Source organism: Balaenoptera borealis (genome assembly GCF_965194805.1).
Source record: "Balaenoptera borealis genome assembly, chromosome: 8".
Taxonomy (NCBI): domain Eukaryota; kingdom Metazoa; phylum Chordata; class Mammalia; order Artiodactyla; family Balaenopteridae; genus Balaenoptera; species Balaenoptera borealis.
The window spans coordinates 122401785-122421724 of record NC_138865.1 but is presented as its reverse complement, the minus strand read 5'-3'; the positions used below and the strand labels follow the sequence as shown (position 1 = coordinate 122421724).

Genomic DNA, 19940 nt, shown 5'->3' with positions numbered 1-19940 from the left:
TGTTGATGTCGGGGGACAGGAACATGGGGCTCATTCTACCACCATATCTACTTCTGAGTAGGTATGAAAAAGTTCCGCAATAAAAATTCTGAAATATCTACATATGCATTTGTCTGTATACGCTCAATAATTATAATACTGGTAGCCTGCCAAAAGAAGAACTGAGTGGTTAGAGGACAAAGAGACAGATGTTTCACTTTATAATTTTATACTTTTTCAATTTTGAACCATGTAACTAACTCATCTACTCAAGATAAATTTAAACACATATGCCTTGACTCAATCCACCACAGGGCCCAAGCCTACTCAGTGGTCTCCCTGCTTCCATCGTCTTTTTAAAATGTGAATCCCTAAAATAATCCCTCGCTGACTGTCTATACTGCTCAGGAGACCATCAACTTGTTACCACAGCGACAAGGCCCTCAGTGACCCGACCCCACCTGTCCAGCTTCAGCTCGTGCCCCTTCTGACCCATAATTCCACCGTGTACCAAAGGCTTCAGTGTCACAACCCATAACCGAGGAAGCTGGGACACCTATAAAACAAACACCACGTGGCTACTGAAAATGTTAGAAGACACAGAAGCACGTGAGATGATCCGTGAAAGAAGAGTGCAGACAGCACGCGCTCACTGATTACAGCCGATTTTAAGTACGAACGTGCACACTCAGATCAGAAACAAACAGATGACAAATATTTGGCATTCTTAGGTTTCTAGGTTTCAATTTTCTACATTTTCTAAAATGCCTGATTTCTTTTTGAAATGTACTACTGTACCTTGTACTTCCATTTCATGTCTTATCTCCTTTAGGACCTAGACTAACTTACTTTCCTCAAGCGGCCTTTCCCAACACAAGTCTGCCTGCAGCAATTAGCGCAACAGCACGGGCCTTTTCTTGTTTACTTTGAACCGATTCCATCTCAATTCCCGCTTGGTAATATTTGCTCTATCACACTCTTTAAATTTTGTGAAATCAGAGACCAATCTCATAAACTTGCATATCCTCTTACACAGTATCTAGAATAGCACCTCATAAAGAGAAGGGGCTCAACAGTGCTTAGAGACCGCTTGGAAGGAGCATTTTAAATATACTCTGATCAGAACTTATAAACCTATTAAAAGTGGGATGCAGAAAGCAGTCCAAAAACTTTTCCAAAGTAAAACATCAACTGACAGTGATGTTACAGGGAAAGTGACTTCTGACTTCTTATCTAGGAAGACACCACTTCAAAGGAAATGCCACCTTTGAAGAGTTAAAGGAACCACTTCAGGGACTTCCCCGGTGGGCCACTGGTTAAGACTCTGCGCTCCCAATGCAGGGGGCCCGGGTTCGATCCCTAGTCGGGGAACTAGATCCCGCATGCCGCAACTACAAGAGCCCACATGCCGCAACGAAGATCCCACGTGCTACAACTGAGATCCGGCGCAGCCAAATAAATAAATAAATATTAAAAAAAAAAAAAAAAAAAAAGAACCACTTCAGCTTTTGTGTTTTAAAATCCAAAACCCCTGAAGACTTTTTTGTTTTTGTTTTGTTTTAATAAATGAAAATACTAGAAGTTAAATAAAAGTGGGACAGTAAGTGGGAGAACTTCTCAACTCTGGAACTCATGCCCTTTGTACCACCCTGCGGCGGGCCAAAATAACTGGGCTCCAATCACCATTCCCTATGTGATTTGCTGAGCAAGCAATGTAAACTGAAACCAAACTGCCCACCTACCGTAAGATAACGGCATCCATCAAACATTCTAAGTCCCATGAAATAGCAAATAACATAAAGTTCCTAAAGGGAAGAGCCCAAAATACGGTTCCCATAAGCTAAATTATCTTCAAAGACAAACTCAGTAAAATGTGGTCAAACATACAAAACCGTTTTGTGATATGGCAGTAAGCGGGGGCTCTGGCCCCCATTGCGGCATGGACCACGTGTGGGATCTCCAACAACTAAGCTACCCACAGATGTCCTTTTGGGCATCAGGGCTGAGGTTCGTTTATTGCCCTTGCTAACCTCTGTTATGACTCCAGAACCTTCCCTGGTTATGATCCAGAACCACATACTACATAGTAAGATCTGAGATGGGCAGCCCTTTCCACAGGATAGCTGTGCTTTTAGTGTGGGTGAAAATCTGCTTCTCAAGATTTATAGCAAATGCTTCTGATTTCTGGATGCAGAACAGACTTTCCACTCCCTTCTCTTATCAAAAGATCAACAAAAGACAAGAACAGGAAAGAGAAACATGCACTCCACCTAGGAAACATTTCAAACCCCTACACGAAACATGAATAGGAAGACGGAGGCTGGAGGAAACCTCAATCACTCCACAGAGCAGAGGAAGGGGAAACCTAACAAGGTAGTCACTGCTGAGGATCAGGCTGACTGGCCCCACAGAACCACGGAAAGTCTCTAAAGCCGGAGGTGATGCCTGAAGCTGAAAAGGGATGTGGCGTAAAACTCCAAGTAAGGAATGTTGGACTCTCAACTCCCCAGGCCCCTCCTGCACACTCAGACAAGCACTCTTCTATAGCCACAAGCCACCAGAATGTACCACACTTGGGGAGAGCAGCACAAAGAAAGACAGGAGTAGGCACCTCACTGAAAGCAAGGGAATTAGGCAAAGGCTACCCAGTGAACCCTGGGAAGGCCCTCCCCTTCCCCCTGCCCTTTAACCTAGCTCCAACATCCATCCCAAAAGGCAGAGACTGAAGGCTCCCTTTCCAAGGAAACCGAACCAGAGGACAGTAACATTTGGAGGAGAGCCACTAAAAAAAAAAAAAAAACATTAGTCATGACCCTCCAGTGAAAGTAACAAGTAAACAAGCCCCCCAATACACTCAGCTTCCCATTTTTAGTACTTTGTTCATAAAGATGAATAAACAGCCAAGGATCACCAGACATTGGAAGAAGGGTTTCCAGCAAGAATGAAAGAGACCAAAAGATACAACAGCAAAGAGGAATGCACAGGAAACAGAAAAAGTGCAGGAAACAAAATTTAATTTTATTTTTTAAATTTTTTAAAAATTTAACTGTAATTTTAAAAATTTAACTGAAATTAAGAGATAAGCAAAGATACTGTATACATAAAACAATAACAGCAGGCATTTAAAAAGGAACAAAGAACAGTAAAGAACATGAAAATATGAAAGAAGTTAAAAATTCAGTAACAAATTGGAAAATTGTCAAACACACTCCCAAAAAGTAGAACAAAAAGATCAAGACATGACGAGGAGAAAAGATGTTTAAAAATTAGAATATTAAGGACAGGAAGTCCAACATTCAAATAAAGGAATTGGGGGGCTTCCCTGGTGGCTCAGTGGTTAAGAATCCGCCTGCCAATGCAGGGGACACGGGTTCAAGCCCTGGTCCAGGAAGATCCCACATACCGCGGAGCAACTATGCCCGTGCGCCACAACTACTGAGCCTGAGCTCTAGAGCCCGCGAGCCACAACTACTGGGCCCACGTGCCACAACTACTGAAGCCCGTGCGCCTAGAGCCTGTGCTCTGAAACAAGAGAAGCCACCCCAATGAGAAGCCCACGCACGGCAACGAAGAGCAGCCCCCGCTCACCTCAATTAGAGAAAGCCCGCGCACAGCAATGAAGACCCAACGCAGCCAAAAAATAAATAAATAAAATAAATTTATAAAAAACAAACAAACAAATAAAGGAATTGGAAAAAGAGAACACAGAGAAAATAGTAGAGAACAAACTATCTCAAATACATAATACAAGAACTCCCTATAAATAAAAGGACATCAATCCCCAGATTTCAGGGCTTAGTACCATGTATGATAAATGAAAAAAGGCTACAGCTAAGGCCTATCATGAAAATTAGGAAAATCAAGGATGCAAGGATCCTAAAAGTTTGATGTGGGAATAATGCTTACTAAGGATTAAGAATCAAACTGGGGAATTCCCTGGCGGTCCAGTGGTTAGGACTCCACACTCTCACTGCCGAGGGCCCGGGTTCAATTCCTGGCTGAGGAACTAAAATCCCACAAGCCGCGCAGTGTGGCAAAAAAAAAAAAAAATCAAACTGGACTTCAACAGCAACAACAAAAACTAGAAGATACTGTATCAATAACTTCAAAATTACTTGCAACCTGGAATGCCAAGTCCAGCCAAACTTATTCTTTAAGTGCAGTGGTAAAATCAAAACATTTTCAGACATGCAAGTTCCAAAAGTCTGCCTCCCAACAAACTACTGGGAAGCTACTGGAGACTGAGTTCCACCACCATGAGTGAGTGAACACACACACAGAGGGGAGCATTAGAGGCAGGGAAGGGGCCAGAATCTCCAGGATGGCAACGTGCACAGGCCCAGAAAACAAGCATCCCGTCTGGGCTGGGGTGCCTGAGGAGCACTGTGAAACCGGCTGGTGAGCTGACAGGGCTGAGTGGTAAAAACTTAAATTGAGAAACATTTTACAGAATGAAAGGTGCGGGAACATTATTCCGAGGTTCGAGGGGAATCAGGCCAATGAAAAATAAAGCAATTACTAACTCAAGGGAAGTAAAAAAGTCTGCCCAAGAAAAGAAATCCAATTGTGGTTTACCATCCAGCTCAGCACGGCACAAAAATGACCTTAACAGACTGACGAAGATTCTGATATAGATTTAACCACAACTGTGAGTTACCTAAGTGAGAGACAGAGTATGAGAGAACTGAAATCGTCATCTACCATTAGTGGAAGCCAACAGATAACGCCTAAAATTGGTGAATGAAGGCATGCCAACACAAGCGTGTTATTTACAAACATGAGGCAAAGGCTAAGAGTGGCTGCTGCCTCTCTTGAAAAGCAGGAGAGGATGGCAGCTTCTTTACTGCCTTTTAGCACTATCTGACTTTCTAAACTCTGTGCATGTACGTGCATTATTTTAAGAAACACAAAACAAGGTTAAAGAAAGAGACACGTAGTAGCCACCCTGCTAGAAAAGCACAGAATTTGCCTGGGAAGGCCCTCCTGCTGAAAGGTAACATCTTGCTGGGTCAAAACCCTTAGGTGACCCTGAACATACATTAAACCCCAGGAGCCCCCACTTACTAATCCACAAAACAGGGGATGCATTTCATTACCTCAGAAGTTCTTTCAGTGTGAAAAAGTGGTGACCTCTTTCTAGGTCAAGGAAAAGAAGAAAAAGTAAATATACAGTCAGATAAATTTCAAGTGTCCACTTTCTGGTTTAATCATCTGGCAACTGGGAAACCCTGACCCAGGAACCATTTCGCCGATTTAGTGGCAACAGATGACACCATGCCTACCCACTGTCCAGGAGGCCCCTCACCTAACGTGCACCTCCATAATAAACACTTAGGATCACGAATCTAAGCCCAGAGTTTCCATGAGCTTCAAGTGACCGCCACAGACACAGCGCAACAGTCTCTGGAGGCAGACCACCTGCACCCATCTTCTCCACCACAAGCTCCGTAACCTGGGGCCACACTGTGCCTGTTTTCCTCCTGTGCAAGTGGGGATATAACAGTACCCACCTCAAAAGACCACTGTCAGGCTTTAATGAGTGAATTCACGCAGCTAAGGCACGGCTGGACACAGGTAAGGGCTTAGTAAACAGAAGCTGTCATTGCTGTTGGCTCAGTCAAGCCCTCTACTCAAGGCTGCCTGTGGAATCAGAGACATCTGGGGCGATTTGTTTATCAATTATTAATTAAAAACCTACTATGTGCCAGACACCAAACAAGCGCTAATTCTGTAACTGGCTAGGCCAAGTCATTCAATCGCTTCCAAGTCTTGTTTCCCGCATCTGCTAAATAAAAAATAACAGTACCTGCTGCACAGAGCAGAGAAAGCTAAAGGAGAGGACTTACCTAAAGGGCTTGCAGCGCCCAGGGCCCGGAAGTTGCTCAATAAACGATACCATAATCACTACACATCTTCTCTCCTACAAGTGACTTGGGGTTATCTAATTCACCTTTTCTGTTTTTCTGAGCCTAATACACTCCTTGAGTGTTGAAGGTGCTAATAAACAGTCCTTGCGTTGAATTTAGGAGCTTTCCTGCACCTTCCCAGTTTACTTACATCCACACCCCCCAAAACTGCAAGAGAAAATTAAATGTTAAAAGATTGTGCATTACCTGCATAAACATATACTACGTCTACACACTAGGTTATTGCAAAAGGGTCTTATCACACACCTTAGCTTTCTGATCTTTAGAAGTTCCCGCAGTTATTACACATGGAGTAATTTCACAGAAAAACTGCTAGATCATCACTTTTTTCCAAACTGGTCCCTCGTGTCAGCCCGGAGAGCGCACTGTTTCTGCACTTCCCCGGGCACACCGCCTCCCGCCTGCTTCTCCCTTCTGCGGGAAGCTAGTGGCCCATCTCACAAGAGTTTGCTTTCTCTGCTGCTACAAGCAAGGGAAAAACTATCCTTGAGAACGAGCAAAGGGGAGGCCAGGAACATTAACAAAAGCATGGGAACTTTTTACATCCAAAGCCCGCGTGAGCGGTTTGCCTGGAAATCAACCGAAGTCGTGCATTCCTGCTCCTGACAGCCACCGGGGCTGGCAGCATTGTCCGGGGAGAAGCGCGCCGGCCCGGCCAACTTTTCCTTCAAGACCGAGCCATCCTCTTCGGAACAAAGTGAAAGGTCAGCGGGCGCAAGAGCGGCGCCGGGAGCGCACAGCCTCGCCTCGCTCGCGCCGCCAACTTGGCCGGCTCGCCCCACTTTCCCTTTTGTCCTCCGCCCCTTCCGCGGGGCTCCCGGCCGCGGCCCGGGGGCGGGGGGCGGGGGGCGCCGGCGGGGCGGGCGGGGCGGGCGGCGGCTCTCCTCGCCCGCGCCCCCGCCTCGCCCGCGCCTCACCCGCGCCCTCACCTCGCCCGCCAGCCCGCACAAAGCGCGCCCCGCGCAGCGCGGCCCGGACGCCCGGCCACCTCGGCCCGGCCTCGGCCTGAGGCGCGGCGGCGGCGGCGGCGGCGGGGAGGCGCCGGCCAGCCCGCCCCCCGCCCGCTCGCGCCCCCGCCCGCGCGCCCGCCCCGCCCGGCCCGCCGGCCCGCGCCTGCCCCCGCCCCCACGCCCGCGCCCGTGCCCGCGCCCGCCGCCGGCCCGCTCCTCACCTCAGCATCGGCGGCGGCCATGGCCCGGGCCCGCAGCGTGGCCCCGCCCCTCCCGCGCGCCATCGCCCCGCCCGCGCCTCGCGGCCCAGGGCGGGGCGGGGCCGGTCGCGCGCGTCTGCGCCTGCGCCCGCCCCCGCGCCTGCGCGCTGCAGCCCGAGAGCGGCGTCCGCGGCGCGGGCCTGCCCCGGCCGGAACCGGAGCGCGACAGCCGGCCGCGGGGGTGGGGCCGGGCGCAGCGGGCTTCCGGGGTCGGCGCGGCGCCGGACGTCGTCCTCCCGTAGTCTTCCAGTTTGCACTATATTCTCTCTCTCTGCGTAGGCACTGTAGCGGGCCGGCCGGGGTGGGGAAGGACCCCTGACCTCTAACCCCGGACACACATCGATTTCGTCTCCCTTCACAGAAGGCGGACTTGGACTTGCGTTCTAGGGCGGTGCCCGGGTGGGGCTTGTGCCCGGTTGGGAGGGGTGCCCCAGTTGCGGCTGCATCCGGTTAGGGAGAATGGCCCAGCTCGGGGGTGGGGGTGCTTCGGTTATGAGGTGTGCCTGGCGGGGTCCTGACTGAGAAAGCTGCCCTGAGGCGGGAGGGGGGATGTCCCTTTGGGGAGGGTTGCCTGCGTTGGCGGTGCTCCAGTTGGGGGAGGTGCCCCAGTTAGAGTGACTGCCCCAACGCTGGGGTGCTCTGCTGGGAGCATGTCGGGACTGTCGGGGAGGATGCCCTGATTAGGGAAGTTGCCCCGCTAAGAGGCTGTGCCCTGGCTGGGGACAGTGTCCTGGGTGGGAAGTGTGGGTCGGGTGGGGAATGTCCAAGGCGGAGGATTGTCCCTGTTGGGGGGGGGGGGCGCTGCGCTCTGGTTAGGGAAGATGCCAGGCTTGCCGGGGGTGGGATGCTCCAGTTAGGAGGTGGCCCCAGTTGGGCAGCCTCTTGGGTCACCCCAACCTCCTGCAAGCCCCCCAGTTATGCACAGGGCGAGACCTTTCCTGCATATCAAGCAGCCTTCACTGAACAGCACCACGTAGACTGGCTTAGGCCGCCCACTCCCCATAGCCAGACGTGTTTCTGCCATCCCCTGGCAGTTGAGAAAAGAAGCATAGACTGAAATTGGGGTTCTCTGGCCAGTCTTCACAACAGGAACTGGAGAGGCCCTGAGTCAAAAGGTAATCTGGGCCTCACTCCTGTGAGGGTTCAATCTCGTGGAACATGAGACTCCAGGAAAATTCCAGTAAGTGCACTGACGGTGCACTCAGCTGCAGAGGAGGCAGTGGACGATCCTAAGTACCAAGGAAGCCTTCCCAGGTTTGGGGGGACAGCCTGAGTCAGCTCCTGACAGGCCAGGAACCCCAAGCTCTGTCTGGAGCCTCAGTTTGGGAGGCTCAGGAGCGGTCTTCCTCCACAGCCTGCACAGCTCCACCAGCTTTCACCCGCACCTGCTTCTCTGGCACCATCCTTTCTCTCTCAACTCCTGCCTTGGGCCCTAGTCTGCCCCTTCTCTGAAACACTTTTATCTCAGGTATCTGTGTGGCTCACTTCTTGACAATCCTTGGGTCTTAAATACCACCTCTTCAGGGAAATGTCCCCTTGCCCCTATTTAAAAACAATACTGCACCCCAAAACTTCCTTGCTTTCTTTTACTGCATAGCATCCCGTTGCCATATTGTCTGTCTGCCCCACTAGAATGTAAGTCCAAAAGGTAAGGGATTTTTGTTTTGTGTGCCCTAGTACCTAGAACAATGTTTGGCATGCAGGAGACAAAATATTTGTTGAAGGAATAGATGTTAAGATGTGAAAAAAAGTCCTTCATTAGGCAAAGACCGACTGTAAATGAATCTGTCAGAAGTAGGTGATGTTCCCATTCTGCACCATCAGCCCGACCCACCCTATGCTGGTATTATCGCCGACCAATGACGTTAGGTGCTCTTCTCGGCACATAACGTGTTAGGTGTTGACTCAGTGACCATCAGGTCAGTCCTGGGAGGTGGACGTCGTTTTCATCCACATTCTGTAAGTAAGCAAACCAAAGCAGGGGAGTGCCTTCAAGGCCACACAACTGTCGGGAGGCAGAGATGGGATTTGAAACAGGCAGAGTCTCAACCATGAGGCTACAGCTTCAAGTAGACGTTTCACAGGTTATCCTGCTTGTGGCATGCTTTGTGTTTTTGTCCAATATTCATCCTCTCCTTGTCCCACAAATGGTAAAGTTTTAGGGTACATGGCTGCCTGTACATTTCCAACTGTAAAGGGTGGCCAGTGGGATGTGTGCAAAAGTGATACAATTTACTTCTCAGCCTGTCCCAAAAAAAGTTGGAGGTTCAAGACCAGTAACCTGGGTGATGGTGAAAATTGCAACAGCCATCCTGGACCCAGGGGTGGAAACCTCGAATTGACTTGAGAGTTACAGCTATGCCACCTCTGGACTGTTAAATGTACAAGAAATAAACTTCTATCATGTGGGACAGGGCGCTCGACCCGTCTCCTCATAGTCCTATGAACTCATTATAGATTACGGTAACTGACACACGTAGCCAGGGTCCACCCTTCACCATACGGCAGGGCTGGAATTTGAACGGCAGGGCTGGAATTTGAACCCGGAATTTGAACCCGAAGTCTTATCTTAACGCCACCTCCAAGGTTTCCCAAAGCACGCCAGGATCCCGGCCCCGCAGGGCGTTTACCGGCCCTCTGGAACGTCTACAGAATGCCTCTTCGGGAAATGCTGCTTTCCCGTACCCTTTTTATTTGCTCCTGGGTTCCTTGTGTCATAGACAACAGTCCTTTGAATTGTAGACCTCGGGAGCGGCTTGTGTGTTCGCACTTGGGTGGGAATCAAGAAGCAGCATCCCTCAGAGCCAGACGTGGCAGTGGTGACGGCAGGGGCAGGAGACTTGAGGCCAAGGGTAAAGGACCTGGGGAAGCCTGCTCCCTCACCCCGACCGGATTTCGTCTGGCACACGAAGTCTAAACTGGCCTGGAGTGGTGGGTGCCAGACGGCTAGCCCAAGGTGTGTGCTAACAAAATGGAACAGCGGTGGTCTTCTCCCCCTGTCACAAGGCCACTTAAGTTGATGCTGAGGCTCCAGACACGCAAGCCCGCCTCCGAGGGCAAATCCTGTAGCAGAACCGGGAGGCCAAGCGCCTACCCCGGCCCTGGTTAACCGCCACGGGCGGTTCCCAAAGCTGGTTCTGCTCCCTGCCCGGATCGCTCCCCCACCCACCTTCCGGCCCAAGACGCCCGGAAGGAGGAGGGACCCAGAGCGGAAGTGGGGGGGGGGGGAAAACGACGACAAGGGGCGGGGCCGAGGAGAGGGGCGTGTCCCGAGGGGAGGGGAGGGGCCGGTGAGGGGCGTGCCCCCCAGGGAGAGGCGGGGCTGAACGGGGCGTGCTCCGCAGGGGGCGTATCCTGCATGGATGGGCTAGGCTAAGAGGGGCGTGTCCCACGGGGAGAGGAGGGGCTGTGCCCTATAGGGAGGGGCGAGCCCCGCAGGGAGGGGAGGGGCTGAGGAGAAGCCCGGGGGCTGGGCACACCCACTACCGGAACGCGCGCACACACCGGCAGAGGAGGGCGCCCCACAGGTCACTGTGCCCAGCTCTACAAATGAAGCGTTTTATTTACACCAAGTCTCTCTAGGCCCCAACCCCCGGGGAGAGGCCGACTACAGGGGGGCTGCAGAGGCTGGTCAGGGCAGAGGCTGGTCCGGAGGCAGAGGCCGCAAGGAACGGCGGGCAGCGGCGGGTCCTGAGTGGGCCGGGCCAGGCCGGGAGCGAAGGCACGAGGCCCTGGGAGCCTAGTCCCAGGGCATAGGTCCGTCCGTCCGGAGAAGGCAACATGGGGTCAGCTCCCTGGGGTCAGGCCAGGGTCCACACCACCACAGCTCTGCTCATAGGATGGCGGGGCCTCTGCAGGGAGAAAGCCAGGTCTGCATGGGGCCCGTGTCTCCCCCTCCCTGCCAGGCCCCAGGCCCCCACTCACCATAGGGGTAGCCCCACGAGCTATACTCAGGGGGGAGGATCAAGGTACTGGTCGTGGGCACCGGCCCTCCAGAACCCTCTGCAAAGTAGGGCACGGTGGCACCTGTGGAGATGCACAAGGGAGGGGGCAACGGGTGGGGGGCAGGGCTGCCATCCTGAGGATGGGGTTCAGGGGCGCCAGGCACAGAGCCGAGGGCTGCAGGCGGCTGCTGCTGCTGTGAGTGGCTCTTGGTGGAGAGGGAGACAGGGTCCGAGAAAAAGTGGGGGCCACCAGCCACAGCCTCCGCCTCCTCCTGGGGTGGCGCTGAGGGCACCACCAGGCCTTGGCCTGGCTGGGGGCTCAGTGGGACATGGTTCACAGCGATGTTGCCGATGAAGAGCGGGAGCGTCACGATGGCTTCCGGCGTCTTCAGGGAGACCTGGGGAGGTTGTGCGAGTGAGGAGCCAGGCCACCGGCCCCTCCTCCCACCCCACCCCTGTATCCCTACCACCTGCAGGTAGTAATCCACGTGGATGAGGCTGCAGCCCGGCAGGGCAGACTGGGGCAGGGCAGGCACCAGGATCTGCTCTTGCCACTGAGCCCGCCTCCAGGCCTTGACGCCGGCCCCCTCCACCTCGGCGATGGTCCGCACGTCATAAATCCAGCGCTTGGCCTTGTAGGACACTTTCTGGGGAAGGGCCAGCCTGTGAGCCTGGGCAGGCCAGCCACCTACCCCTCCTCTGCCCCATGGGGACAGGGCCCAGCAGGCGAGGGGACTCTGACCTGCAGCAGACTGGCCACCACAGGGCTGGTGTCCTTGCCTGACTGGTTCTCAATGTCAGCCTGCAGCCGCAGCACCTGCCCCACCACGTAGCCTCGGAGGTCGGTGCTGGCGGTGAGGACTACGCTGCCTGTCTTCACCAGCTTGTAGGAGAACTTCTTGGTGGTGGAGGCCACATTGGGTTGCTTGGGAGGAGAACAGGGAGGGGGTTTGGCAAGTGTGGGCAGGCGGGATCCTCGGGGTCAGCTCAGGACAGAGAGGCCGCTGCTCTTCCAGACCCTGGCCGCCTCACCTGTGCTGGGGACAGGGCGTCAGGCAAGGGTGGGCCCACCCAGGAGGCCACTGCCCCAGGCTCACCTCGATGTCTGGGATGCTATTCAGGTTCAGGGGGCTCAAGATGTAGAACACGCGGCTGCACTGGTGATCCTTGGAAAAACGTGGTGTGTCGATGGTGGCCCGTACCTGGTGCACAATCTTCCCAAAAGGGCCCTCAAAGGACGTGGGAGCTGTGGCTGGAGAGAAAGCAGGGACTGGCACCCGACTGCCCCCCACCCCACCTCCCACCCACCCTCGCCAACTGTCACCACCTGGCCTGGCCAGGCTGGGCTCTCACCAGGAAGCAGGAACTGGAAGGGGAAGCTGTGCTCTCCAGCAGGCAGGCTCCCTGCAGAGACAGAAGGGAGGTAGGGGCGAGGGGACAAGGTGACCTCACAAGGCCCAGGACAGAAGCAGGCCCTGCAGCCAACCAGCTCACACTGCATCTGGCTGCTGGGCTCCCAGCCTCTGTCTCCAGCACCTCAGCAGCACAGGGCTGTGGCCTGGGCACAGGATGGGGGATGAGAGCTTGGCTTGAACAGGAGAGGGGGCAGAGCTGTTCCGGGGGCCGGAGCCCATCCAAATCCAGGAGAAGTTGGCCCTCTTCAGCCAACCAGCCCCCATCAGGCAATGCCCTGTGCCTGCCAGGGAGAGAAATCCAGCAAGGTGCACAGTCCTGGGAGAGGGTGGGCTAGCACGGGGATGCCAGAGGCGGATGGGGAAGTCAGGTGGACAGACAGACCCCACTCTCAGTGGGATGAGGTGAGGGACGGGTTCCCAGACTCACCCTTGTCGGCCAGGGACAGAGCGCTGTTGAAGTAGCCTTCCTCCACCACCCACGCTGTGTCATTGGCCTTGTTGGAGACCTTGCAGGACCCCGTGCAGGTCACCCGGATAGCTGCAAGGGGGGGACAGCATGAGCCCCAACCAGGCTGGCCTGGGCCCCTCCCTAGCCCCAGCACAGGGATTCAGGCAGGACCGGCAGCACCCAGGACCGCCCAGCTAGGCCCTGGGAAGGCCAGCACATGGCCTGCTACCCTCCAGAGGACACCTCCTGTCCGTGCCACATCTTCAGGTGCTCTCAGCGAGCCAGGGTGGCGAGGCACAGAGTTCCACCTGTCATGCCGTCCAGAACGTGAAGGCCCCGATGGTCACCCAGATGACCCCTGGGCAAACCCCCAGCCCCAGCCCCCACCCAACCAAACCTGTGAAAACCCAGCTCCCTACAAGGGATGCTTGGGAAACCCTAGGTGAACAGAGGCCTTTGGGGCAGCTGACCTCTGACCCCACCTTCCTGCTGCCTCTCAGGCAAGTCAGTTAGGCTGGGAGGCACCCCTTCAGGCTCCAGGAAGCTACCTATTAGCCCTCATGCTGCAGGAATGTGGTCAGACCCGCCTGAGCAGATAAGGAACCCAACAGTCTGGCACACCAGAGGGTGGGGACACCTTGGCTTCCTGGGCCAGTACTGCCCAGGAGCGCTGATTTCTGCATCGAGATGGCTTGGTCCTCCCCCCACTCCCCAGGGGAAGCACGCACACCAGGAACCAGGCAGCAGGGTTGCTGCCGCCTTCCGTCCTGTGATCAGGAACTCAAATTCCTCCGTCCAGAGCCCACTGTGGTCAGAAGGCCATGGCTGGACCAGGCCCAGCAGAGGCTGGTCACCAGAGGGGACACCACGGCTGGAGACCCAAACAGGGCAGGGGGTGGGAGCTCAGTGACAGGTAGCCCTGTGGCTCCCTCCATTCCTTCCTCTCCCTGCAGGGCTGAGTCAAGGCCAAAGACTTTAGCCTGCCTGCCCAGCTGCCCATCCTCCCCTGACCTGATGGACCGGTGACGGGAAGGTAACTCGGAATTTGACACCCTCCTGACAGAGCCATCAGGCAGGAAGAATGCAGTGTCTCAAGTGCCCAGGGCTGGGGACAGCCACACCAGGTCTGTCTGTGGTCTCCCCACGCAGGCCCCACCTTGCTGATGCAGGCCTCCTGTTGGTCCCACAGTGCACTGGGCTGCCCTCCACGAACACGTGACTCGGCCTCCGCCCCATCGGCACTGCCAGTGACCGGCCCTCAGCCTCCGTGCCAGCCCAGCCTCACCACCCGGACCTCGGCCCTAATTTCTAATCCACGCTCCACCCGTCATCCCCTCCTAGGGCCAAACCTGGAACAGTTCCCACCCTGGAGGTTTGGGACACCAGCAGTGCTCCTACAGACCAACACATCCCAAAAGAGGCACGGCATGGAACGAGCAGAGAAGGGGAAGCCTGACTGTAAAGTAACTAGAAGACGTCCTGGTGGATTGCAGGCGTCACACTGCTGGAAACATTCCTCGTGGAGAGGGTGCGTCCCCCCTTGAATCCGGCTGCCCTGGGAATGCTGGGAACAACGGAGTGTGCTGGAAGGGGTGCAATGGTCCCCAGACTGGCCCAGTGACAGCTGAGCACTGTCAAGTGACCCCAGTGGATGGGACACAGAGCTGAAGAATCACCCTGCCGAGCTCTGCCCAAAATCCTAACCCACAACAGCCCAAGTTATAATAAAATGGTTGCTTTAAACAACTTAGTTTAGGCATGATTTGTTTACTTAGAGGTGACTTTCACACAGCAGCAGATAAAGGAATAGCTGTCTAACCTCACTAGAACTCACGGAAACTCATATGACTTACCATTTAACCCATCAGATTGGCAAATATTAAACATTCTGATACGTGTCGTAGAGAAAGTAGAAAAACAGACACTTGCTTATAGCAATCAACCTGTCGGCTGATACGACGGAGGCCCTGGAGAAGGAGCAGGCAGATCTGCTGTAATTTTACACACGCGTTCCAGGGATCCAGCAGTTCCCCTTAGAATCTCACCCTGTTCACCCTGTTCAACCCTGCTCCTAATAGCGAACAATCTAGGCATAGCCTACGTGTCCAAAAGCAGGGCGGCTGAAACGGGCACACACTCAGCCAGGACCCAGCCACACAATTAAGGTGAACAAGTCAGGGTGGCACCTGGCCCCAGAAAAACAAACCGGCCCTTGGTTGTTCCAGGCAGGCTCGAACTCTGTGAACTTCCCAACGACTGTGCCAGGGCCCCCTCTGCACACATGCTGTAAGGCCCCCTTCAGGGACCCTGCCTGGATGAGCAGCCTCCAACCACCAACTGGAAACAAACTCCCATTCCTGTCCGATCTCTCCTCCGCAGGGGAATAATGGAGGCGCAGGGGGAATTGGAGGTTTGGGGCTGCTCCGGTTCTCTAAGGAGAATCATCATGCGGATCCTGTGCCAGAGTGTCTTCTGGAACTTTCCTCTTGAGCCAGCACTCTCACCTGTCCAGCAGCCCTCCTCCTATGTACCACCTGCAGTCTGAACATGAAGACTTCTGCTTGCTCCCCCTCTGGTCCCAAAGGTCTGTCCCAGCCTCCATCAGCTCCCTCAAACCTGGGTCAGCCCAGCCTCTGCCACATCCTTTCACTGCAGCTCTGGCCTGCAAGCCACTTCCCTCTGTCCTGTTTCCAAATCTGTAACACGAGAGGAATGACAACGCCCACCTCCCAGGGTTGCTCTGAGGACTGATGGATTGGTCCTTGGGAAGTGGGAATGGCATCTGGCCCACGGTTAGAGCCCAGGGAGCCGGCAGAGCTGGGAGCTGGCTGCTACTGTCGTCCGGGCACCACCCTCCCTCGTCGCCCACCTCGAGAGCAGACCGCAGGGCAGCCCCGCCTGACCGGCAGCCCCGCCTGACCCCCAGCCTCCGGCTGGGCTGGACCCAGTCTCCAGGAAAACAGCTCCTTCTCCAGCTTTCTTCCACATCAGCTCCCAAGGCAGCCGGCGTCCCCAAGGCTGAGTGCAGACCATCACTGACACTCAGTCAAGTGTTTAGAGGCCTGCTGGCCCCCACCCTCCATGTCCTCCTGGGGGCCCCCCTGTTGCAACAGTGGCTGGTAACAGGAGCTCAACAAGTGTCTTTTGAGGGAAAGGAAAAACAAGAACCATGGTCTTTCCTCTCTCACACCCCGGCAGGGCCGGAGGCCTACAGAGGCCCCAGCACCAGCATCCCCCCTACCCCTGGGGGGCAGCCTGAAAATAATACCCTCTCTGGCGCGAGGCCAGTGGTTGCTGGACTCTCCAGCCTGTGACCTGACCTGCTCCTCCCCGCCTCAGGGCTCTTACAGTCAGGGACTCCCTCAGCCTCCTGGTGCCCAGCTGTCCATTTACCCACATCCTACCCACCACGTGGAGGCTGCAGGGCTCTAACCAGCCCAGGTTAGTCACGCGCAGCTCAGGCCACCCCTTCACTGTGGTCAACAACAGCCTGTTCGCCCTGAGCCCCAGCTACAGGGGGTGACAGGGCAGCGAGCCAGGAGGAGAGCTCTGAGTGGGATCTCTCTGGTGTCCGTCTGTCCTCCAGCCACGGCCCACCCCTCCTTCCTGTGCCCTGCCAGCCGCACTCACCTCTCACTTGTGCCCCAGAGCAGAGCTGCACTGTCCCCCCGGTGTCCCTGCCACAAGCACACCTACCCCCACCCAACCCCAAACTCCAACTGGGGAGACAGGAAAGAGGCGACACGTTACGGAGATGGGCGGTGTCACCGGTCCGGGACGGAGGAGGCAGCTGCCCAGAGAGAACGGCGGCTCTGCATCCTCAGCGGGCACCCCAAGCGCTGAACGGTCAACCACACGGGGGCCTGGAAGGTCAAGGCCCAGAGGGAAGCCCGGCAGCTGTGGTTCTGGCCAAGCACCCCAAGGTAGAGAAGCGCCCCAGGACGGACACACCACACAACCTCACACTCAGAGCCGGGGTCAGGAGAGAGACCCCGCCCAGGCTGCGGTTCGCCCACGGCCCAGAGAGACCAGGTGTGATGTCCCCCGCAGGGCCCGGTTCACACCTCAGGCAGCAGAGGAGGCCAGCGCCGGCAGGGAGCCCTAGCTAGGGGCGCCGCAGCAACCGGATCCCCGGTCTCAAAGTCCCAGATGTCTGCGCCAGCAGAGGGACCGGCGAGGAGGGCTCAGGTTCGGCTCCCAGATGTCCGCTACGGCGGGGGCCTACGGCACGCAGCGATTAGCAAGATCCTCCCAGCCCTTAGGGACTAGCCTCGGGCTGGGTGTAATCAGTGCCCTGCAGTCCCCCCCGGGGACCTGCACACTCGGCGGGGCTGCCTGGGTGTATGGGAGAGAAAGCCCAGCGCGGGCCGGGCTCCAGGTGAGGGCCCAGCAGCTGCGGGGCGCAGCGGACCGGAGACCCGACAGGGAAGGTCAGAGGCGTCGCGGGTCCAGGTCAGAGTGGCCTTCGGCGAAGTAGACAGGCTCGAAGCCCGGGCCCCGAGTCTGGACGGCCCTTGGCGGAGAGGACAGGAAGGGCAGATGCGGAAGGACTGGGCCACCCGGGCCTCCCTGCTCCGCCCCGACCGCCGCCGGCCTCCCACCCCCGCGGTCCGCCGCCCGGCCGGCCGCCCCGCGGCGCTCCCCGCAGCCGGACGCGCGCCCCCGGCCTCGCGGGTCCCGGGCCCAGCGGCCGCGCGCCGCTTCGGAGCCCCGCCCGGCCCGCCGCAGGTGCGGCCCTTCCCGGACCCCGCGCCCACCTCGGAAGGGCAGCGGCGCCGCCAGGCGCACGCGCACGGCCCCCGCCAGCGGCTCCCCCGGGCTGTAGACGACGCGGCCGTGGCTCAGGCGGACCTCGAAGAGCTGCACCCGTCCCATGCCGCGGCCCTGCGGGGCGGCCGCGCGCTGCCACCCCCGCCGCTGCCGCCGCCACTGCCGCCGCGCGCCCAGCCCCGCCCTCGCTGCCCCGCCCCCGCCCCCGCCCCCGCCCCCGCCTCGCCCGGCCCCCTGCTCCCCCCGCCCCCCATCCCTCTCCGCTCCTGTCCCCGCCCCTTCCCGCCCCCCTCGGCTCCCCAGCTCCCCACGCTGGCTCCTGCCCGCCCCCCAGCCCCGCCTCGGTCCGTCCCCCCAGCCCGCCTTTCCCCGCCCCGCCCCGGCCCGCAGGGTGGAGCTCGGGCTCAGCCCGCGGGAACCCGGCGCACCTGCGCCCCCTGCTGCCTCACCTGTGGAGGGGGCGGGCCGGGCCGACGCCCCCTCCCAGGCTCCGCCCCGGGGTCGCCAACGTGCCGCGTCTCCACACTGAGGGAAGTCTCCAGGCTGGGCCTGTGTCGGGGCGGGGAGCGCTTGGCCTGCGGCAGCGGGAGGGACAGGTGAGGGGTGGGGCTCGATACCCAGGGGCGGATTCGAGGGCAAATCCGGGAGTCTAGGAGAGAGAAGGCCGTGCTTGGCTTAGAGAAGGTGCTGGGCGCCTACTGGCAGGTTAAATGTGGGGTTGCTTGAAGGAGGGCGTCAAGGTGAGGCCGGGTTTTTGTCCAGAACAGCTGGGCGAATGGGGTGGCATTTTTTTGATGGAGACGACCGGCCTAGATACAAGTTGTTTGGGGGGTGGGGAAGGGGAGAAATGGTGACTGGCAGAGTCAGAGGTGCCTGTTAGGCACCCAAGTGAACTGGCACTTCTAGGCATGAGTCTGCGGGAGACAAAGGACAAACGATTTGTTAGACCCTTGTTTGTAGATGGTGACTCTATTCAGGACGCTGATGACATCAGAAGTCGGGGTGAAAGCCACAGAAACCTCATCTAGCCCTCCAGCAAAAGGAGAGGGGCCTTACAGACTGAGGGGTCCACTGGGCCAGGCTGAGGAAACGGAGCAGCCAGGGAGGCCCTGAGGGCCAGGGGTATGCAGCAGGCGCCAGGTCCGCCTGCTTTACCCGGGATTCTGATGCTTCAGGAGGGAGGGTCTGACTGGCCAGCTTGACACTTTCCCGTCAGGACTGTGCAAACTCCCTGAACAAGGAGTTTGGGGTACCCATGGGATGGGGGAGGATGGTGGGCAGCCCCAAAAAAACAAGTGTCCATGGCAGAAATCAAAAAGGAAGTGTTGGGCTTCCCTGGTGGCTCAGTGGTTCAGAGTCTGCCTGCCAAGGCAGGGGACACAGGTTCGATCCCTGGTCTGGGAAGATCTCACATGCCCTGGAGCAATTAAGCCCAAGCACCACAACTGCTGAGCCTGCGCTCTGGAGCCCGCGAGCCACAACTACTGAGCCCACGTGCCACAGCTGCTGAGGTCCATGCGCCTAGAGCCTGTGCTCTGCAACAGGAGAGGCCACCACAGTGAGAAGCCCGCGCACTGCAGCGAAGAGTGGCCCCCGCTCGACGCAATTGGAGGAAGTCCCGCACGCAGCAACAAAGACCCAATATAGCCAAAAATAAATGGATAACTAAATAAATTTATTAAAAAAAAAAAAAAAAGGAAGTGTTTGCGGAGGCAGGGAGAGACGCTGTGTTGGCTGCTGCTGAGATGGAGGAGATGGGGGCAGAAAATGGGTGTCCTTACCCCAGGTCACACCTGTTTCCCACAGTCGCACCCTATAGGGCTCTGCACATCCTTTCCTCTGACCCCCTCTCCCACCCATCCCCCTGGTCTAGAAGCTCTGCTGCTGTGCTCTCATGTCCACCATCATCACCACCCTGACTTCGCTTTTCTCTAAACATTCCTTTCCTCATGCTCTCATGGAGCCCGGGCTTCCCCTGGAGGCTCTAAAGTGTAAATGTTTATTTTCGTACAACCCCTGTACCACTGGGCCTGCAGGTAGGGTGGATGCTCTCCTGACGCCTTATGACCACTTCCAGACCATTTTCCCCTTTGCCCTAATAGCTGCCAGCCTTAACTCTCATCTTCTCAGGATAAGAATTCATTCCCCCCTCCACTCTTGCTGTTACCTTCAAAGCTGAGGCCCGCCCCCCTTATTCTTTGGTGATTTCAGCTCCTGACTCACTCACTGTCATTCTCTCCAGTACCA

At 56.6% G+C, this 19940-nt stretch overlaps 2 protein-coding genes across 12 annotated transcripts in view; both read right to left on the bottom strand.

Moving 5' to 3' along the window:
* EHMT1 (euchromatic histone lysine methyltransferase 1) overlaps window positions 1-7191 on the bottom strand; it is a 152562-nt gene extending 145371 nt beyond the window's left edge. For 4 of the 9 annotated variants that reach the window (XM_082403130.1, XM_082403137.1, XM_082403136.1 and 1 more), the window contains exon 1: window positions 7078-7191. In XM_082403130.1, coding sequence (XP_082259256.1) covers window positions 7078-7140 — 63 coding nt within the window. In that variant the 5' untranslated portion in view covers window positions 7141-7191. Of the gene's footprint in view, window positions 1-5825; window positions 5950-7077 lie in introns of those variants that run through there. The other 5 variants (XM_082403135.1, XM_082403133.1, XM_082403132.1 and 2 more) reach the window with 5 other exon arrangements.
* A 3469-nt stretch (window positions 7192-10660) lies between these two features.
* ARRDC1 (arrestin domain containing 1) lies at window positions 10661-17869 on the bottom strand. Of its 3 annotated transcripts, none has more exons than XM_082403143.1 (8): window positions 17681-17869; window positions 12903-13013; window positions 12414-12464; window positions 12158-12312; window positions 11803-11985; window positions 11531-11707; window positions 11041-11458; window positions 10661-10987 (listed from the first exon to the last, which is right to left on the bottom strand). In XM_082403143.1, exons 1-8 carry the CDS (start codon window positions 17796-17798, stop codon window positions 10917-10919), a joined length of 1284 nt encoding a protein of 427 aa, XP_082259269.1. In that variant the 5' UTR covers window positions 17799-17869; the 3' UTR covers window positions 10661-10916. The 3 variants fall into 3 exon arrangements, with proteins under 3 accessions (XP_082259269.1, XP_082259268.1, XP_082259267.1); XM_082403142.1 differs by having other exon boundaries at window positions 10661-10967; XM_082403141.1 differs by having other exon boundaries at window positions 10661-11458.
* Between the last annotated feature and the right edge of the window lie 2071 nt (window positions 17870-19940).